Source organism: Zonotrichia albicollis, chromosome 30, assembly GCF_047830755.1.
Source record: "Zonotrichia albicollis isolate bZonAlb1 chromosome 30, bZonAlb1.hap1, whole genome shotgun sequence".
NCBI lineage: Eukaryota > Metazoa > Chordata > Aves > Passeriformes > Passerellidae > Zonotrichia > Zonotrichia albicollis.
The window spans coordinates 1807439-1823243 of NC_133848.1; the positions used below are offsets into that span (position 1 = coordinate 1807439).

The window sequence follows — 15805 nt, forward strand, 5'->3', positions numbered from 1 at the left end:
AGAAACATGAGATACTCCAAAATCTCTTCAGGAATGTGGATTATTCAAGAACTCACTCAGTAAAGGGCTTCCCCTCCCTTCATCATCCCCAAACTTTGGCTGTCTCATTCCAGACCCCAGCCCACCTCCCCAGTCCCAACCCCAACCCATCCCACCCCTCGTGGACATCATGACTCCCTTCCCAAGCCATATTTCCCCCATTTCCCACCTCCCAAACCCCATCCCACCCATCCTGCCCCACCTAATGCCCATGTCAAGCCTCCTGATTTGAAGGTCACTTTGCTCAATCCCCTTCCAACCCCATTCCACACCAAAGAGCTGTGGAATCCAGGAATTTTGGGGTGCGATTGAGTAGTTTTCAGTGGCATTGAGGTGACAGATTGAACCCTCTTGTCTCTTTCAGTGCCAAGAAAGGGAAACAAGTACATCAAATACCCCCAAATTCTCCCAATTATCTCCTTGAATCCCAGATTGCCCTGAAACACAAGTAAAAAGTGAGGCTTTAGATGCCATTGATGAATTTATTGAGTTTTACCCCAATTTCCTCTGTTTTAAAGGGATGAAGATGAATCCAAAGAAAATTAGGGTCAAAACAAAATAATATCCAGCCGTCTTCCCAATGCAGATCACCAGGAATGTGGATCGCCAGGGCTCTGACCAACGTGGGTCCTCCCATGAGGGATGAAGCTGGAGCAATGCATGAAGCTCCCCCTGCAGCTGGGGCACTCACAGGGCTGCCCTTACCGGTGCCTCCGTTGGTGTCGGGTAAAGAACGAGCGGTCTGAGAAGCTCTTCCCACACTGGGGACACTCGTAGGGCCTCTCCCAGGTGTGGATGCCCCGGTGGGTGACCAGGGTGGATTTGTGCCTGAAGCCCATCCCACAGTCGGGGCAGCAGAAGGGCCTCTCCTCAGTGTGAATGCGCTCATGTACAAGGAGGTAGGTGCTGGTGTGAAACCTCTTCTGACACTGGGGACACTCGTAGGGCCTCTCCCCAGTGTGGAACCTCTGGTGGACAACCAGGTCAGACCTGTGGCTGAAGTTCATCCCACATTCCAAGCACTCGTACGGCCGTTCCCCAGTGTGGATCCTCTGGTGGCAGATCAGGTTGAATCTCTTCCTGAAGCTCTTCCCACACTCCAAGCACTCATAGGGCCTCTCGCTGGCATGAAGCTGCTCATGGGCCACCAGCTCTGAGCTCTGGCTGAAGCTCTGTCCACCTTCCTGGTTCAGGGTGGGTCTTTCCTCCTCAGAGCACCCTGGGCTGGGTTTGCAGCCCCTCCTTGTGCGGGATTGCCGGGGCTTTTCCTCCCCATTGGGTTCCTGCACTGTGGAGTCACTCAAAGCGGCCTCTTCCATGAGGTTCTGCTGTGGGGATTTTTCCTCCCTGGTCTCCATCCTCAGCTCCTTCTCTGGGGGAGGAAGGACAAGGAGAGGATGGGATTTGCCTCCGTGCCACCCAAAAGGGGAAGGAGATCCCCCCAGTGCATCCCCAGCAGGATGGGGTTTGGCAGCAGGGTTGTCCAGCAGCTGGGGGCTGTGCTGGGCTGGGAGATGGAGCAGGAGAGAGGGGAAAGGGGCACTGACTTCCTCCTCACCTGCCTGGGTGTCCCGGGGCATCTTCCTCTTCCTCCAAGCCTTCTCCTGCTCCATATTGCCAAGGTTTGGGAATGGGAAATCCTGGTTTGGGGAAAAACAAGGTGCGAATGCCTTGGGTTGGGGATTCCTCCCACCCAAGTCCATCACTTGAAGTCATCTGGTGTCCATAAAAACCTTCAAAAATCAAGAGTGAATCAAAAAAAGCCACAAGGATTTTCCCATTTCCAGTCTCTGGGGTTCTGGTGGTCCCCTGTCTCAGGGCTGTTGGAGATCCCATGGGCACTGGGGATCTCCCCTCTCCAGGGTCCTGCTTAGGGATGCTGGGGGGTTTTGGGGTCCCCTTCTCCAGCCTCACCCCAGTCCTGTCACTAGGGGCTCTCCCCTCTTCCCACCACCCTATCCTGGTTTAGGGCAAATTTGGGATAAATTCTCCAAAAGTGTTTCCTCTAGAAAGCAGATTCAAGCGGCCCCTCCTCCAACCAGATCGAGAAAATATTTCCATGGAGAAAAGGGGAAAAAACCTGTTTATTTAACAGGCAAAGCATTCACCAGCACAAAAAATGAACAATATTAAAAAATAAAACCTCTTGCCTCTCCAAAAGAGATGACAAACTCAGAAAGTCCCTCCGTGGGCTGTAGCTCGGCTCACTCAGTCTCTTATCAGTCTCTTATCAGTCTCTTATCAGTCTGTTAACGGCCCCTCCAGCACTGGAGCTGCCGCGACCCAGGCTCAGCCTGGTGGGCCACAGGTGTGAGCTGCCAGTGGTGTTCTGGGTGTTCAGTCCAGAGCAGGTTTAAACAGCTCCAAAGAAAAAGAAAAACCACAGTTGGAGGAACTTCTCTGCCTCAGCGAGCTAAAACTAACTAAAAGCAAAGGAGAGCTCTGTCCTGCTGTCTGTCCAACTGCAGACAACTGATACCTTAGGTTTTAAATGTTTGCATTCTGTTTTGATGTGCAGCTTTTAGTTTTATATTAAGTGTTACTGGGATCTTTTCACAGGGTGGTGAAGACACAACAATCCTGTTCTAGCTGGAGACTCAAGGACAATCTCTTAAAACTTCAGGCCCAAAGCATAAACAATGTGAAAAGAGGACAGCAGGCATGCAAGCAAGGAAGATGTAACTTCATCATTTGAAACTATTAATTGAGCAGATAACTTCTATATACAAATGGACTAAAACTTCTTTAAATGTGAGATCTCATGACCAAGCCCTCTTTTGCTCCCATCTTGGAGCCATCCAGGCAGAACCACAGCTATGGCTCCTCTGCTGCCAGGGTGTGGCCTTTAAAGGCACTTCAATAAAAATCAACTTTATTCCTCTTAACTCCATGTGGCCTCTGTTCCAGCTCCTTAAGGCATCACAACAGTCCAGGACCCGGAATGTGGAGGAGTGAGTGCAGCGTATGAAAACAAACTACTGCTCTTCCTCCTCCCCTTCGCCCTCAGAACCAGCATTAAAGGTGTAGAACTCATTTCTGGGCTAAACAGACCGATGGGGGTACGAGCATCATGATGCGACCCTAGACACCCCTGTCAGGGTCAGGGGGTCCCGTCCCCGCCTCATCTCCGGGCTGCCGGGGGTCCCCCAGCTCCGGTATCGCCCCTTCCCCTCTCCTCGCCCCGGGGGTCCCCCGTTCCACAGCCCCAGCTCTCAAAGGGATCCCCAAAACCAATGTCCCACCCCGTCGGTACCGGGCCATCCCCACGTGGCCCCCCCGGGACCCTCCCGAGGGGCGATCGCGGCTCCTCTCCCCCCGGAAAAGCTCCTCTTAGGGAGCCCGGAGATATCCGGGGGTCGAGTCCGGCATCTGCCGGCTCCGAACCCTCTCCAAAAAATCCTCCCGGAGACCCCTGGCTGGAGCCGGGGCGAGCTCGGCCTCCGCCCTCACCTGCGGCTCGGGGCTGGGGGCGATGCTCCCGGGGCAGGGGGTGCTGCAGGCTCGGAGTGCGGGCGCTGCGAGCGCCGGGATTCTCCCTCTCCCGCTGCTCCTCTCCCTCCCCTTCCTCCCGCATTTCCTTCGCTCCCAGCCCGGACTCCCCTTTCCCACCGCTCTGCCCCGCGGCCCCGCAGCACCGGCTGCTGGGGGGGGGAGCCCCCGATCGGCCCCAGGGCTGGGCAGGGGGCTCGGGGACCCCCCCGGGGCGGATCCGTCCCCCCGGCCCGAGCCCCAAATTCCGCTCCGGGGCCGCCGGGCTCTGCGGGTCCGCCTGGCAACCGGCGAGTCATCGGCGAGAAAGGCTCCGGTTGCCTGGAAATTGTTCAGCGCGTCATCTGATTGGCTGAAATTGTAAAGGCGCTGCGCCCTGCGGGTGTCCCCGGGAGATACACGGTCTTGGGCCGGAGCCTTTTCATATTTCTTTCTCTCTGAGAACATTTCTGATTTATTTCTCTCCCTCACTCCTTTCCATTTCTTGTTCAGTACAATCCAAGTTCGAGCAGATCCGCAGGTTGCGTTCCCATGGTCTCATTTGCACCTTCGCTCAGGTGTGAGAAGGTCAGAGCCCCCCCCAGCCCGAGCACCCTCAGGGGTGAGAGGGACACAGAGCCCTGGTCCCCAGCCCTGCACAGGCATTGCCTGAGGCCAGAGGGATGGAGACCCCCCTAGCATCCCCAGGGTGAAGGGACAGAGACCCCTGAGCATCCCCTGGGCTGAGAGGGACAGAGACTGCCCTGAGACAGAGTAGGGATCCATCCTGAATTAGGTGAAGTGTCTAACAACGGTGAAAAGTCTGTGAGGCCAAAGCTGAAGGAAAAACTTGTATGCCGAGACAGCAAGGAGAGAGAGAAAGAAAAACAGAAAAGACCACGAGGTCAATTTGCCCCGACCTAGAAATTCCTTTGATAAAGAAGAACTGGTGCTAAGTGTCATGCGGGATGAATATGTATGAATTTATTGTGAAACTGTATGCATATGCATTTGGAAGGGGGATAAAAGGAGGTCTGAAATTTTCAGGGGTACACATGCCTTTAGAGGAGAATTTTCTCCGTGTGCGCCCGGTGCTGTAAATAAACATACCGAGCTTTACCACTTTTATAAAGTTGTGAGGTTTCTTCTTTTCTCCGCAAAACAGCCCCGAGCACCCCCTGGCACAGGGGTGAGAGGGAGGGAGACCCCCCAGGCATTCCCTGGGGTGAGAATGATGGAGATCCCCTGGGAATGGCCTGGGGTAACAGGGACAGGGACAACTCCTCCAGCCCCTCCCAAGCATTCCCAGGGTATGAGGTACAGAGACCTCTCGAGCAGCCACTGACCACTTTGTTATAAATGAAAAGCTTGACTAGGCCAATATTCAAGCAGCAATCAATTTACTAATTAATATGGTAAAGCATGAGCAATACAGCGCTGGGTACGGTGGGGGAAGATTTCCCTCCAAGTGCACACTGATAATTGAGAGTTACAGGTATTTATAGGGGTATTCATCAGCTTTCTTAGCAGTTTCTATTCCCAATTTTTACATCCCAATTCTATACCTATTGTGAATTAATTTTTCTCAGGATGTATCCCAGAAAGGAGTATCCCCAGATTGTGATGGCTCGGTTTCCGAAAGAAGGAAGAAATCTCCCAGACGGTGTGGTCCAGATTCCAGATGTGGGTCCACCTTTTAATTGCAAGGACTATAAATCTCATAACAGTGATGTCCAGCTACACTTGGTCGAAACCATAAATCCTTGAGTTGATGTTCATCTTCCTTTCTCATGCTGCTTTTCACAGTTTTGTTAAGGTGTGAGATAAGCATGTTTCCTTTTATATATTCTAAAGCTATAGTTTCAAAGATCCTTACTACAAGCAGAATTCTCAAATTATACTTCAAAAGGTTATTGTTACTGCAAAACTCTTTAAGGCTTATCTACAAGCAGAAAGTTTCAGTCAAAAAGCAATATCCTAAAAGCATTAATTCAAATGCTCCTATATCACTTTAAGATATATCAAGGATAATTACGAACAAAAGTTAGGTTCAAAGGCCTTCTTCCAAGCTTTGCTTTCCTCAGTAATTATTAGAATTCATCTTTATACCTATCCCATGGTCAGTTTCCACACAAATTACCATCACAAATACCATGTTGCCTGTATGTACCTGACACGAAACACAGCTTTGTATTTCACAGGGGGGCACAGGGATGGCTCCCGTGAGAAGCTGCTGGAAGCTTCCACCATGTCTGGCACAGCCAATTCCTGGTGGCTCCAAAGATGGACCTGCTGCTGGCAAAGGCTGGGCCAGTTACAAATGGTGGCAACGCCTCTGTGATACCAGATTGAAAAAGAAATCAAAATAGAGATTGTGGTGCAGTTTAAACTCCAGTCAGAGGAGAGCAGAGGGAGAACGTGTGAGAAGAACAACTCTGCAGACATCAAGGTCAGTGCAGAAGGAGGGGCAGGAGGTGCTCCAGGCCCTGGAGACCCAGGCACCCTGCAGGAGAGCCATGGAGAGAGGGGACCTGCTCCCAGGCTGCAGCAGCCTGTCCCTGCAGGAATGCACCCCTGGAAGAGTGACCCATGCTGCAGCTGTTTGGGAAGGACTGTTGTCCCTGGCATGGACTCACACTGCAGCAGTTTGCAGAGGGCTGTTGCCCCTGAAATGGACTCACATGGGAGAAGCTCCTGCAGAACTGTCTCCCTTCGGAGGGACCCACGGTGCAGCAGGGGAACCACTCCTCTCCCTGAGCAGGGGCAGAAGCCATGGGTGATGAACTGACCATAACCTCCATTCCCTGTCTCCCTGCACTGCTGGGGTGGGAGGTAGAGCTGGAAGGAGGGAGCTGAGGGGCTTATTTTATTTCCCCTTTTCCTGCTCTTTGTTAGTAATAACTGAATTTCATATCTCTAAGCTAAGTCTGTTTTTCCCAGGACAGTATTTGATGAGTGATCTTGCCCAGTCCTTATCTCAACCCATGAACCCTTTATTAAATTCTCTTTGTCCAGCTGCAGAGGGGAGTGAGTGAGCAGCCCACATGGATGCCTGGCATTTGGCCTGGGTCAACCCACGACACCTTCGGACCACAGGGTCACAATGGACCCTTGGCTTTATGGGATCTCATTGGTTCCATCAGGCCCTGCAGGGCCACTTAATTCAACAAGGCCTCAAAGTTTCCCAGTGGTCTCCAGGATTCCATGAGGCCCTGCAATGTCAAAATGGACCTTTGGATTCCTGGGGGCCCACAGTGTCACAATGGACTCTTTTCGTCCTACAGCTTCACAATGGCCCCTGGGTTTCATGTGTCCTGCACTGTTCCATGAATCCTTAGTTCCATGTGTCCTGTAGGGTCACAATGGTCTCCTTGGTTTCATGGTGCCACACTTGCCATCATTTCCATGGTATCACAACTGCCCTTGGATCCCAAGAGGCCCCAGAGTGTGACAACGGCCCTTTGCTTCCATGACAACCTGTAGTGTCACAATGGTGCCCATGATTCCATCAAGCCCTGCAGTGACACCATGGACAGTTGGTTCAGTGACACTCCACAATGTCACCATGGCCCCTTGGTTCCACAGAGCCCCACTGTGTCACTGTGGTCCCTTTGGTTCCAAGGCTCAGAAGTGCCAGAATGACCCTTTGGTTCCATCAGGCCTTGAAGTTTCAAAATGGTCTCCATGGTTTCATGAGTACCCCACCCCGTGTCACAAGAGACTCTTGGTTCCCTGAAGTTCTTCAGTGTCACAATATGCCCTTGGTTTCATGAGGTTTGGTAGAGTCCCAATTGACTCCTTGGTTCCATGAAGCCCTGCTGTGTCACAATGCCCATGGTTCCCTGAGTGTCCATGGTGTCACCACGGTCTCCTTGGATCCCCAGTATCACCACGGTCTCCTTGGATCCCCACTATCACCATGGTCTCCATGGATCCCCACTATCACCACGGTCTCCCTGGATCCCCAGTGTCACCACGGTCTCCTTGCTACCATCCAGGCCTTGTAACAAGAGACAGGGAGCCATTTTGTGCCTTAGATGAAAGGCTGCAGAACTCATGGTTGTGAGGCTGTGTCACTGACAAGAAACAAAAACCACCTTAATCTGAACAACAAATATCATCTCAAGTACCTTCAATCCCAGCCTCGACAGAGGTAGAAAATACAAACAGAGATTCCGCAGTAAATGAAAAACAGGGACCATATTTGGAATGCAGCCAAATGCATTCAAGTGCATTTGAATGCACTCGCTATGATGTGGGGAGGTGATGATCCCCTATTCCAAGAGTGAACTTAGGAAGGGCTGACTACTGAAGGAACTACACAGAACCACAATATAAGAAAAGCAGGTGGCAAAGGTAATTCTGGCATAGGGAGACCAGAAAGCAAGAGCAGATGAACCAGTGCAGTCGCCACCAAGAAGATCAAGTTCACACACTGTGGGCAGCAACCCCATCAGGCCGTGTCACCATCCCCTGGTACAAGGGGGGTCACGATGGTTCATTTCACTGATCTCAGGGTGCAAAGACACACAGCAGGGGACTTTCAGTATTAACCAAAACAAATGCACCTTTTATTGAGTGCCCACAGCAGATGCAGCAGAAGGAGTAGAATGGGGATAAAGGATAGAGAGACAGAGAAAAGGAAGGGGGGAATAGCTGCCAACAGAGGGATCCTCGAGGTCCAGCCAACAGTTCCGTCTGGTCATGTCGGGGAGAGTCTCAAAGTCTTTGGTTAACTCAGGGCTCTATTATAATCTGCCGCCAGGAGGGGAGCAGGACGGCACATGGAGGGAACAGTGGAGAATAAATCCATTGGGAACAGGCACAGACAGTCCAGTTCTGAACAGCACAAACCGGTGCCAGCAGTGAGCGGGGCCCGTTGTTTCAGGACTGGTTCCTATGGGAAACCTCCCGCTTCCCATGGCAGACATCCCGCTCCAGTCAGGCCAGCACCCCTGGGTCAGAATTTGAGGGGTCTCAGTCTCAGTCCTTGGGGAGGGCTTTAATCTCCGTCCTTGACAGCGGCTGTGAGGCAGATGAGGGATCTTCGGACCGTCTCTTACAGACTGACATTGCAAAACATAAAAATAATTATTCATCTCCCCTTAAAAGAAAATTAACTGAATTTAAAAAATTATAATTATTTTTCTTATTTATAGTATTATTATTCTATATTTGTATTACCAAATTGGAATGTTTATATTAAAAAACCCATACCATTTTAGTAAGCAAAAAATGTATTGGTCATTGGTTCTAAGTAACACGATTCCCTTCATTAATTCACTGTCCAGTCTGGCTCTTGATTTCTCCTTTATACTAATTAGTCCTATTTTAAATCCTTTTGTCATCTTTTTTATCATTTTCACAGACAGGGTAAAAAAGGCCACTTTAGGGTCTATGGAGACATTTCTGAGGCACATTTGGGGAAGTTCTGGGTCTGGGTCTGGGAGGGAATTCAGAGAAAACTTCATGGTCTGGAGGACACTTGCAGGAGCCGGGTGGGCACTTGGAGGGGCACTCAGGGATTCTGAGGGATAGTTCGGGATCTGGGGCAGCACTTGGGGGTCCAGGGGGGCACTTGGAGGTCAGGGAGGGGAATTTGGGGCCTTTCGGGGTCCGGGCGGGCCCTTGGGGGGCTCCGACTGGGATCTCTGAGGCGCGAGGGTTGCAGGGAGTTGTAGGCGACGGTCTAATACGCTTAAACGGGGCCGCGGAGCATCACGGCAGTTCGAGGCGCAGCTGCAATGCCTCTCGGTGTAAGCGCGGGGCCGGACAGGAGATGAAGTCCCGGCTGGAACAACACTGGACATGCGCTGCGGAGCATGATGGGAGCCGTAGTCCCGGAAGTGACTCTGACGCTTTGTTTGGTAGTCCGGGAAGGCTCTTGGGGGAGCCTCCTGCGTGCGAGCCGCCACTTGAGATCCTCGGGGAAACGTAAGCGGTTCGAGAGAACTTGCGGGGAGTTCGAGGACCTCTAACAAGGCTCTTTAGGGTGCGGGGCACGGCAGGAGTTTTAGGCGCGGGACTGTTCTGAGGGGCTCTGGGGCCGCGGGGGAGGAGAGGAGATGAATTCCCAGACGTGGCTCTACCGGGCATCTGTGAGGTCGGGAACACTCAGGGGATCCAGGGACGCTTTTGGGGGTCCCGAACGGGCGCTGAGGGAGCACTGGGAGATACTGGAGGTTCTGGGGGACACTTAAGGGACATATGGGGGGCGGATCCCGGATGTTCTGTGGAGCGCGGGGCATGACGGGAGTTGTAGTCCCGGCTGCAATAGGGCTGATTTGGACCGCGGGACATGACGGGAGTTGTGGCTACCGTAGGCACCGTCCCCGAGTCTCCGATCTCTGGCGCTGATTGAGTTCGAGTGATGACGGGCGGGAGTCTCGGCAAATGGGACGTGGCAAAGGCGGGAACAGCCCATTCAACCTCTCCAGTCCCTCCCAGTACAGACCAGTTCATCCCGAGGACAGACCAGTACTACCCCAGTACAGACCAATATAACCCCTGTACAGCTCAGTTCATCCCAAGTAGAACCCAGTACAACCCCAGTGCCCCTCCAGTCCCTCCCAGTACAGCCCCGTCCCTCCCAATAACTCTGAGATTATTCCCAGTCCCTTCCAGTTCCCTCCAGTGTCACACAGTATGTCCCAGTGTCTCCCACAGCGTTCCCAGTGTTCCCCAGTATGTCCCAGTCCTCCCCAGTGTCACTACCAGTATGTCCCAGTCTCTCCCACAGCATTCCCAGTGTCCCCAGTTTGTCCCAATATCCCCCAGTGTCCCCAGTATGTCCCAGTCCTCCCCAGTGTTTCCAAGGACAGTTTCATCTCTCACGGTGGCCGTGGCAGCCAAACCCAGCAGTGGGGTCAGTGCAGTGCCCATGGCCACAGCGCCTTGCAGTGCCCAGTGCAGCTTGGGCTGATGATCCACCCTCACAGCTGGCCCAGGGCAGCTCTGCAGGGGCTTTGGTGGCACCTGGGGCTGGCACACACCTGAGCAGTGTGTCTGTTTGCAGTAGGGAAACTCAGCAGTTTGAGATTGCTGCAAAAAGTACAAAACAGGAAAACCCCTCTCAGGCTGGGTGCAGCCAGCTCTGCAAGCACAGCAGGGCCCAGGGCAGAGAGGACAGACAGGATGGGGCTGGGCAATGTGGAGCAAGGTTGTCCACACTGGGTCAGAGATCCAGGCACAGCTTCTGTGAGCAGGCCAGAGCTGCTGAGGAGAGACCCTGGGTCAATGTCCATCACAGAATGCTGCAATCACCTCTGCTCTTAACAGAAATTTAATAAAATACACCTTTAAAACAGGAATGTATATTTTATTACTGCTCTTTAAAATCTTTCTCCATAACTGGACTAGGAAAACTTTAATGACCCTCTCAGGGTTTTGCTGTTGTTTACATCAGACTCAGTCCTTGAGAGTGTTTTGAAAAAACTTCTCAAGAACACAAAGTTAAATTTAGACTCCAAATTTTCTTGAAGTTTTAATGGGTCCCACTGAGAGACACGACTGGAAAAGTGTGCCCAGGTTCCAGTTAGAGCAGAACACTGGGGACAGTGATGACAGCTGGGGACAAACAAGGCCAAGGTGTCTCTGGTGCTGAGCACACCTGGATGTGTTTGAGGAATGCAAAGGGCCAAGGCCTGAGCCCCAGCCCCTGGCCAGGCAGATCCTGTCCCTCCCTCCTTGCTCAGGGCTCTTCCCCGGATGGGCATTGGGATGTGGGGATGTGCAATGCCAAGGGCAGGAGCATGGGGCGGCCCCTGCCAGGCTGCTGAGCAGGGACAAGGAGGCAATGAGGCCCCAGGCCTGCAAGGGTCACTTGTCTCCTGCTCCTGCCTCAGGCCCAGGCCCAGCAGCCATGGCCAAAGTGCTGCCCAAGGTGGCTCTGGCAGGGCTGTCTTGCAGCTGCTGCCCATCCCTGTGCCCTGTGCAGCCCAGGCTGTCCCACGGTGTCCCTGCCCTGCGCCTCTGTCCCTGCAGGCTGTTGGCATCCCCCGGCTGCCCCACCTGGCTGGGCCCTTCCTTTGCTGACAGCTCTGCCTCCTGCCTGCCTCTGCCTGCCTACACAAAGCCTGGGGCTGATACCAAAAGGGTTCATTCCATTTTTACCCTGCCTGTGAACTTTCAGCACAGGAACAAGGCATGCAGGGGCTGCTTTCCCAGCAAGGATGGTTGGAAAGAAGAAGAAGACATCTGGTTCATGGGTGCAGGGACAGAGAAAAGAAGGAATGAATCTGGGAACTTGGGGTGGGAATGGAAATGGATAAATTGGAATTCACATTTAGTGACTGTATAGAAGCAACACGATGGTAGAATTACATGTCCATGTGAGGTTGGGAGTTATCCCTCACTAGAGCTCTGGCCTGAATAAATGACACCCTCTGAAACAGCAAATTCGTGTACAGGCACAAAGCAGCTCTGTGCTCAGTGGAGTGGAGACTGAGGACAGCAGAGGAGCCCTGGAGGGACTAAAGGGAGGTTTCAGAGATGCTGGATCCTTTTGGCATAATAGAGAACAGCCAGAGAAAGAAAGAATTAATGCAAAGGGCAGATAGGGAGAGCCAGACAGGACCCAAACAGAAAGGAATTTCCCTGCCAGGGCAGGGCTGTGGAGCAGCACATCCCCCAGCAGGAGCCTTTGTGTGGGCAGGCAGAGGCAGGCAGTCGTGTCCCTCAGTGGGACCCATTAAAACATCAAGAAAATTTGGAGTCTAAATTTACCTTTGAGTTCTTGAGAAGTTTTTTCAAGACACTCTCAAAGACTGAGTCTGATGTAAACAACAGCAAAGCCCTGAGAGGGTCATTAAAGTTTTCCTAGTCCAGTTATGGAGAAAGATTTTAAAGAGCAGTAATAAAATATACATTCCTGTTTTAAAGGTGTATTTTATTAAATTTCTGTTAAGAGCAGAGGTGATTGCAGCATTCTGTGATGGACATTGACCCAGGGTCTCTCCTCAGCAGCTCTGGCCTGCTCACAGAAGCTGTGCCTGGATCTCTGACCCAGTGTGGACAACCTTGCTCCACATTGCCCAGCCCCATCCTGTCTGTCCTCTCTGCCCTGGGCCCTGCTGTGCTTGCAGAGCTGGCTGCACCCAGCCTGAGAGGGGTTTTCCTGTTTTGTACTTTTTGCAGCAATCTCAAACTGCTGAGTTTCCCTACTGCAAACAGACACACTGCTCAGGTGTGTGCCAGCCCCAGGTGCCACCAAAGCCCCTGCAGAGCTGCCCTGGGCCAGCTGTGAGGGTGGATCATCAGCCCAAGCTGCACTGGGCACTGCAAGGCGCTGTGGCCATGGGCACTGCACTGACCCCACTGCTGGGTTTGGCTGCCACGGCCACCGTGAGAGATGAAACTGTCCTTGGAAACACTGGGGAGGACTGGGACATACTGGGGACACTGGGGGATATTGGGACAAACTGGGGACACTGGGAATGCTGTGGGAGAGACTGGGACATACTGGTAGTGACACTGGGGAGGACTGGGACATACTGGGGAACACTGGGAATGTTGTGGGAGAGACCGGAACATACTGGGAGTGACACTGGGGGATATTGGGACAACCTGCGAACACGGGGAGTTCTGAAGGGGAATCTCTGTGGACTGGTAATGGACTCTGGGGGTGCACTGAGACACACTGGGACATACTGGGAGTAATACTGAGGGATACTGGGTCAAACAGGAGACACTGGGGCCATTGCAGGGAGGACTGGGGGTACTGGGGCATCGTGTCGATGACACTGGGGGGAACTGGAAGGGACTGGTAATCAACTCAGGGGAGGGACGGGGCTGTACTGGGAGGGAGTGGAGGGGCACTGGGGTTGAACTGGGTTCTACTTGGGATGAACTGCACTGTACTGGGGTTGTACTGGTCTGTACTGGGAGGGACTGGAGAGGTTGAATGGGCTGTTCCCGCCTTTGCCACATCCCATTTGCCGAGACTCCCGCCCGTCATCACTCGAAGTCAATCAGCGCCAGAGATCGGAGACTCGGGGACGGTGCCTACGCTAGCCACAACTCCCGTCATGCCCCGCGGCCCGATTCAGCCCTATTGCAGCCGGGACTACAACGCCCGTCATGCCCCGCGCTCCACAGACCCCCCCCCCCCCCCGGGATCCGCCCCCCCTTTGTCCCTTAAGTGTCCCCCAGAACCTCCAGGATCCGTCAGTGCCCCTTCAGCGCCCCTTCGGGATCCCCCAAAAGCGTCCCCGGACCCCCTGAGTTCTCCCATCCCCACAGATGCCCGGTACAGCCACTTCTGGGAATTCATCTCCTCTCATACCCCAGAGCCCCTCAGAACACGGTCCGGCGCCTAAAACTCCTGCCGTGCGCTGCGCCCCAAAGAGCCCGGTTAGAGCTCCCCAAGATCCCCGCAAGTGCTCCCGAACCGTTTGCGTTCCCCCGAGGACCTCAAGTCGCGGCTCGGACGCAGAAGTTTCCCCGAAGAGCCTTCCCGCACCTGCAAACGCCGCGTTCGAACCACTTTCGGGACTACGGCTCCCATCATGCTCCGCGGCGAATGTCCCGCGCTGTTGGAGCTGGGACTTCATCTCCCGTCATGCCCCGCGCCTCCACTGAGAGCCATTGCAGTTGCGCCTCGAACTCCCGTGATGCTCCGCGACCATGATAAACTGCAATACACCCGCGCCTACAACTCCCATCAACCCTCGCGCCCCAGAGGGCCCCGCCAGAGCCCCCAAAGGGCCCCAAATTCCCCTCCCTGACCGCCATGGTTGCCCCTGGACCCCCAAGTGCTGCCCCGGACCCCGACCTGTCCCTCGGAATCCCTGAGTGCCCCTCCAAGTGCCCACCTGGCTCCCCCAAATGTCCTCCAGACCCTCCAGTTCTCTCTGAATTCCCTCCCCAGACACAAAATTGCCTCAAATGTGCCCCAGAAAGTTCTGCACAGACCCCAAATACCGTGTCTGTGAAAATGATAAAAAAAATCACAACAGGATTTAAATGGTACTAATTAGCATAAAGAAGGAGAAATCAATAGCCACACTGCTCAAAGAATTAATGAAGGAAATTATGTTTCTTAGAACCAATGACCAATAATTTTTTTGCTTGCAAAATAGGTATGGACTTTAAAATATAAATATTAAAATTAGGTAATACAAATATAGAATAATACTATTATAAATAAGAAAAATAATTTAATTTTATGAATTCAGTAAATTTTCTTTTTAAGGGGAAAGGCATAATTATTTTTATGTTTTGGGATGTCAGTCTGTAAAAGACAGTCCAAAGATCCCTCATCTGTCTCACAGCTGCCGTCAAGAACAGAGATTGAAGCCCTCCACAAGGACTGAGACTGAGACCCCTCAAATTCTGACCCAAGGGTGCTGGCCTGACTGGAGCGGGATGTCTGCCATGGGAAGCGGGAGGTTTCCCATAGGAACCAGTCCTGAAACAACGGGCCCTGCTCACTGCTGGCATGGGTTTGTGCTGTTCAGAACTGGACTGTCTGTGCCTGTTCCCAATGGATTTATTCTCCACTGTTCCCTCCATGTGCCGTCCTGCTCCCCTCCTGGGGGTAGATTATAAAAGAGCCCTGAGTTAACCAAAGACTTTGAGACTCTCCCCGACATGACCAGACGGAACTATTGGCTGGACCACGAGGATCCCTCTGTCAGCAGCTATTCCCCCCTTCCTTTTCTCTGTCTCTCTATCCTTCATCTCCTTTCTAATCCTTGTGTTGCATCTGCTGTGGGCACTCAATAAAAGGTGCATTTGTTTTGGTTAATACTGAAAGTCCCCTGCTGTGTGTCTTTGCACCCTGAGATCAGTGAAATGAACCATCGTGATCCCCCTTGGGGATGGTGACACGGCCTGATGGGGTTGCTGCCCACAGTGTGTGAACTTGATCTTCTTGGTGGCGACTGCACTGGTTCATCTGCTCTTGCTTTCTGGTCTCCCTATGCCAGAATTACCTTTGCCACCTGCTTTTCTTATATTGTGGTTCTGTGTAGTTCCTTCAGTAGTCAGCCCTTCCTAAGTTCACTCTTGGAATAGGGGATCATCACCTCCCCATCATAGCGAGTGCATTCAAATGCACTTGAATGCATTTGGCTGCATTCCAAATATGGTCCCTGTTTTTCATTTACTGCGGAATCTCTGTTTGTATTTTCTACCTCTGTCGAGGCTGGGATTGAAGGTACTTGAGATGATATTTGTTGTTCAGATTAAGGTGGTTTTGTTTCTTGTCAGTGACACAGCCTCACAACCATGAGTTCTGCAGCCTTTCATCTAAGGCACAAAATGGCTCCCTGTCTCTTGTTACAAGGCCTGGATGGTG

At 52.6% G+C, this 15805-nt stretch overlaps 1 protein-coding gene across 4 annotated transcripts; it reads right to left on the reverse strand.

The window, feature by feature from the left end:
• Positions 1-240: 240 nt before the first annotated feature.
• Positions 241-3857, reverse strand: LOC141725589 (uncharacterized). 4 transcript variants are annotated; one of them, XM_074529527.1, is made up of 4 exons: positions 3490-3857; positions 2190-2400; positions 1598-1679; positions 241-1411 (listed from the first exon to the last, which is right to left on the reverse strand). In XM_074529527.1, exons 3-4 carry the CDS (start codon positions 1650-1652, stop codon positions 741-743), a joined length of 726 nt encoding a protein of 241 aa, XP_074385628.1. In that variant the 5' UTR covers positions 1653-1679; positions 2190-2400; positions 3490-3857; the 3' UTR covers positions 241-740. The 4 variants fall into 4 exon arrangements, with proteins under 4 accessions (XP_074385628.1, XP_074385629.1, XP_074385625.1 ...); XM_074529528.1 differs by having other exon boundaries at positions 2183-2400; XM_074529524.1 differs by lacking the exon at positions 2190-2400 and having other exon boundaries at positions 1598-1772.
• Between the last annotated feature and the right edge of the window lie 11948 nt (positions 3858-15805).

Coding starts and splice junctions, on each gene's coding strand:
- LOC141725589 (XM_074529524.1), bottom strand. CDS start 1,742: ATGGACTTGGGTGGGAGGAATCCCCAACCCAAGGCATTCGCACCTTGT. Junction 1,412..1,597: donor GCCCCGGGACACCCAGGCAG/GTGAGGAGGAAG, acceptor TTCCTCCCCCAG/AGAAGGAGCTGAGGATGGAG.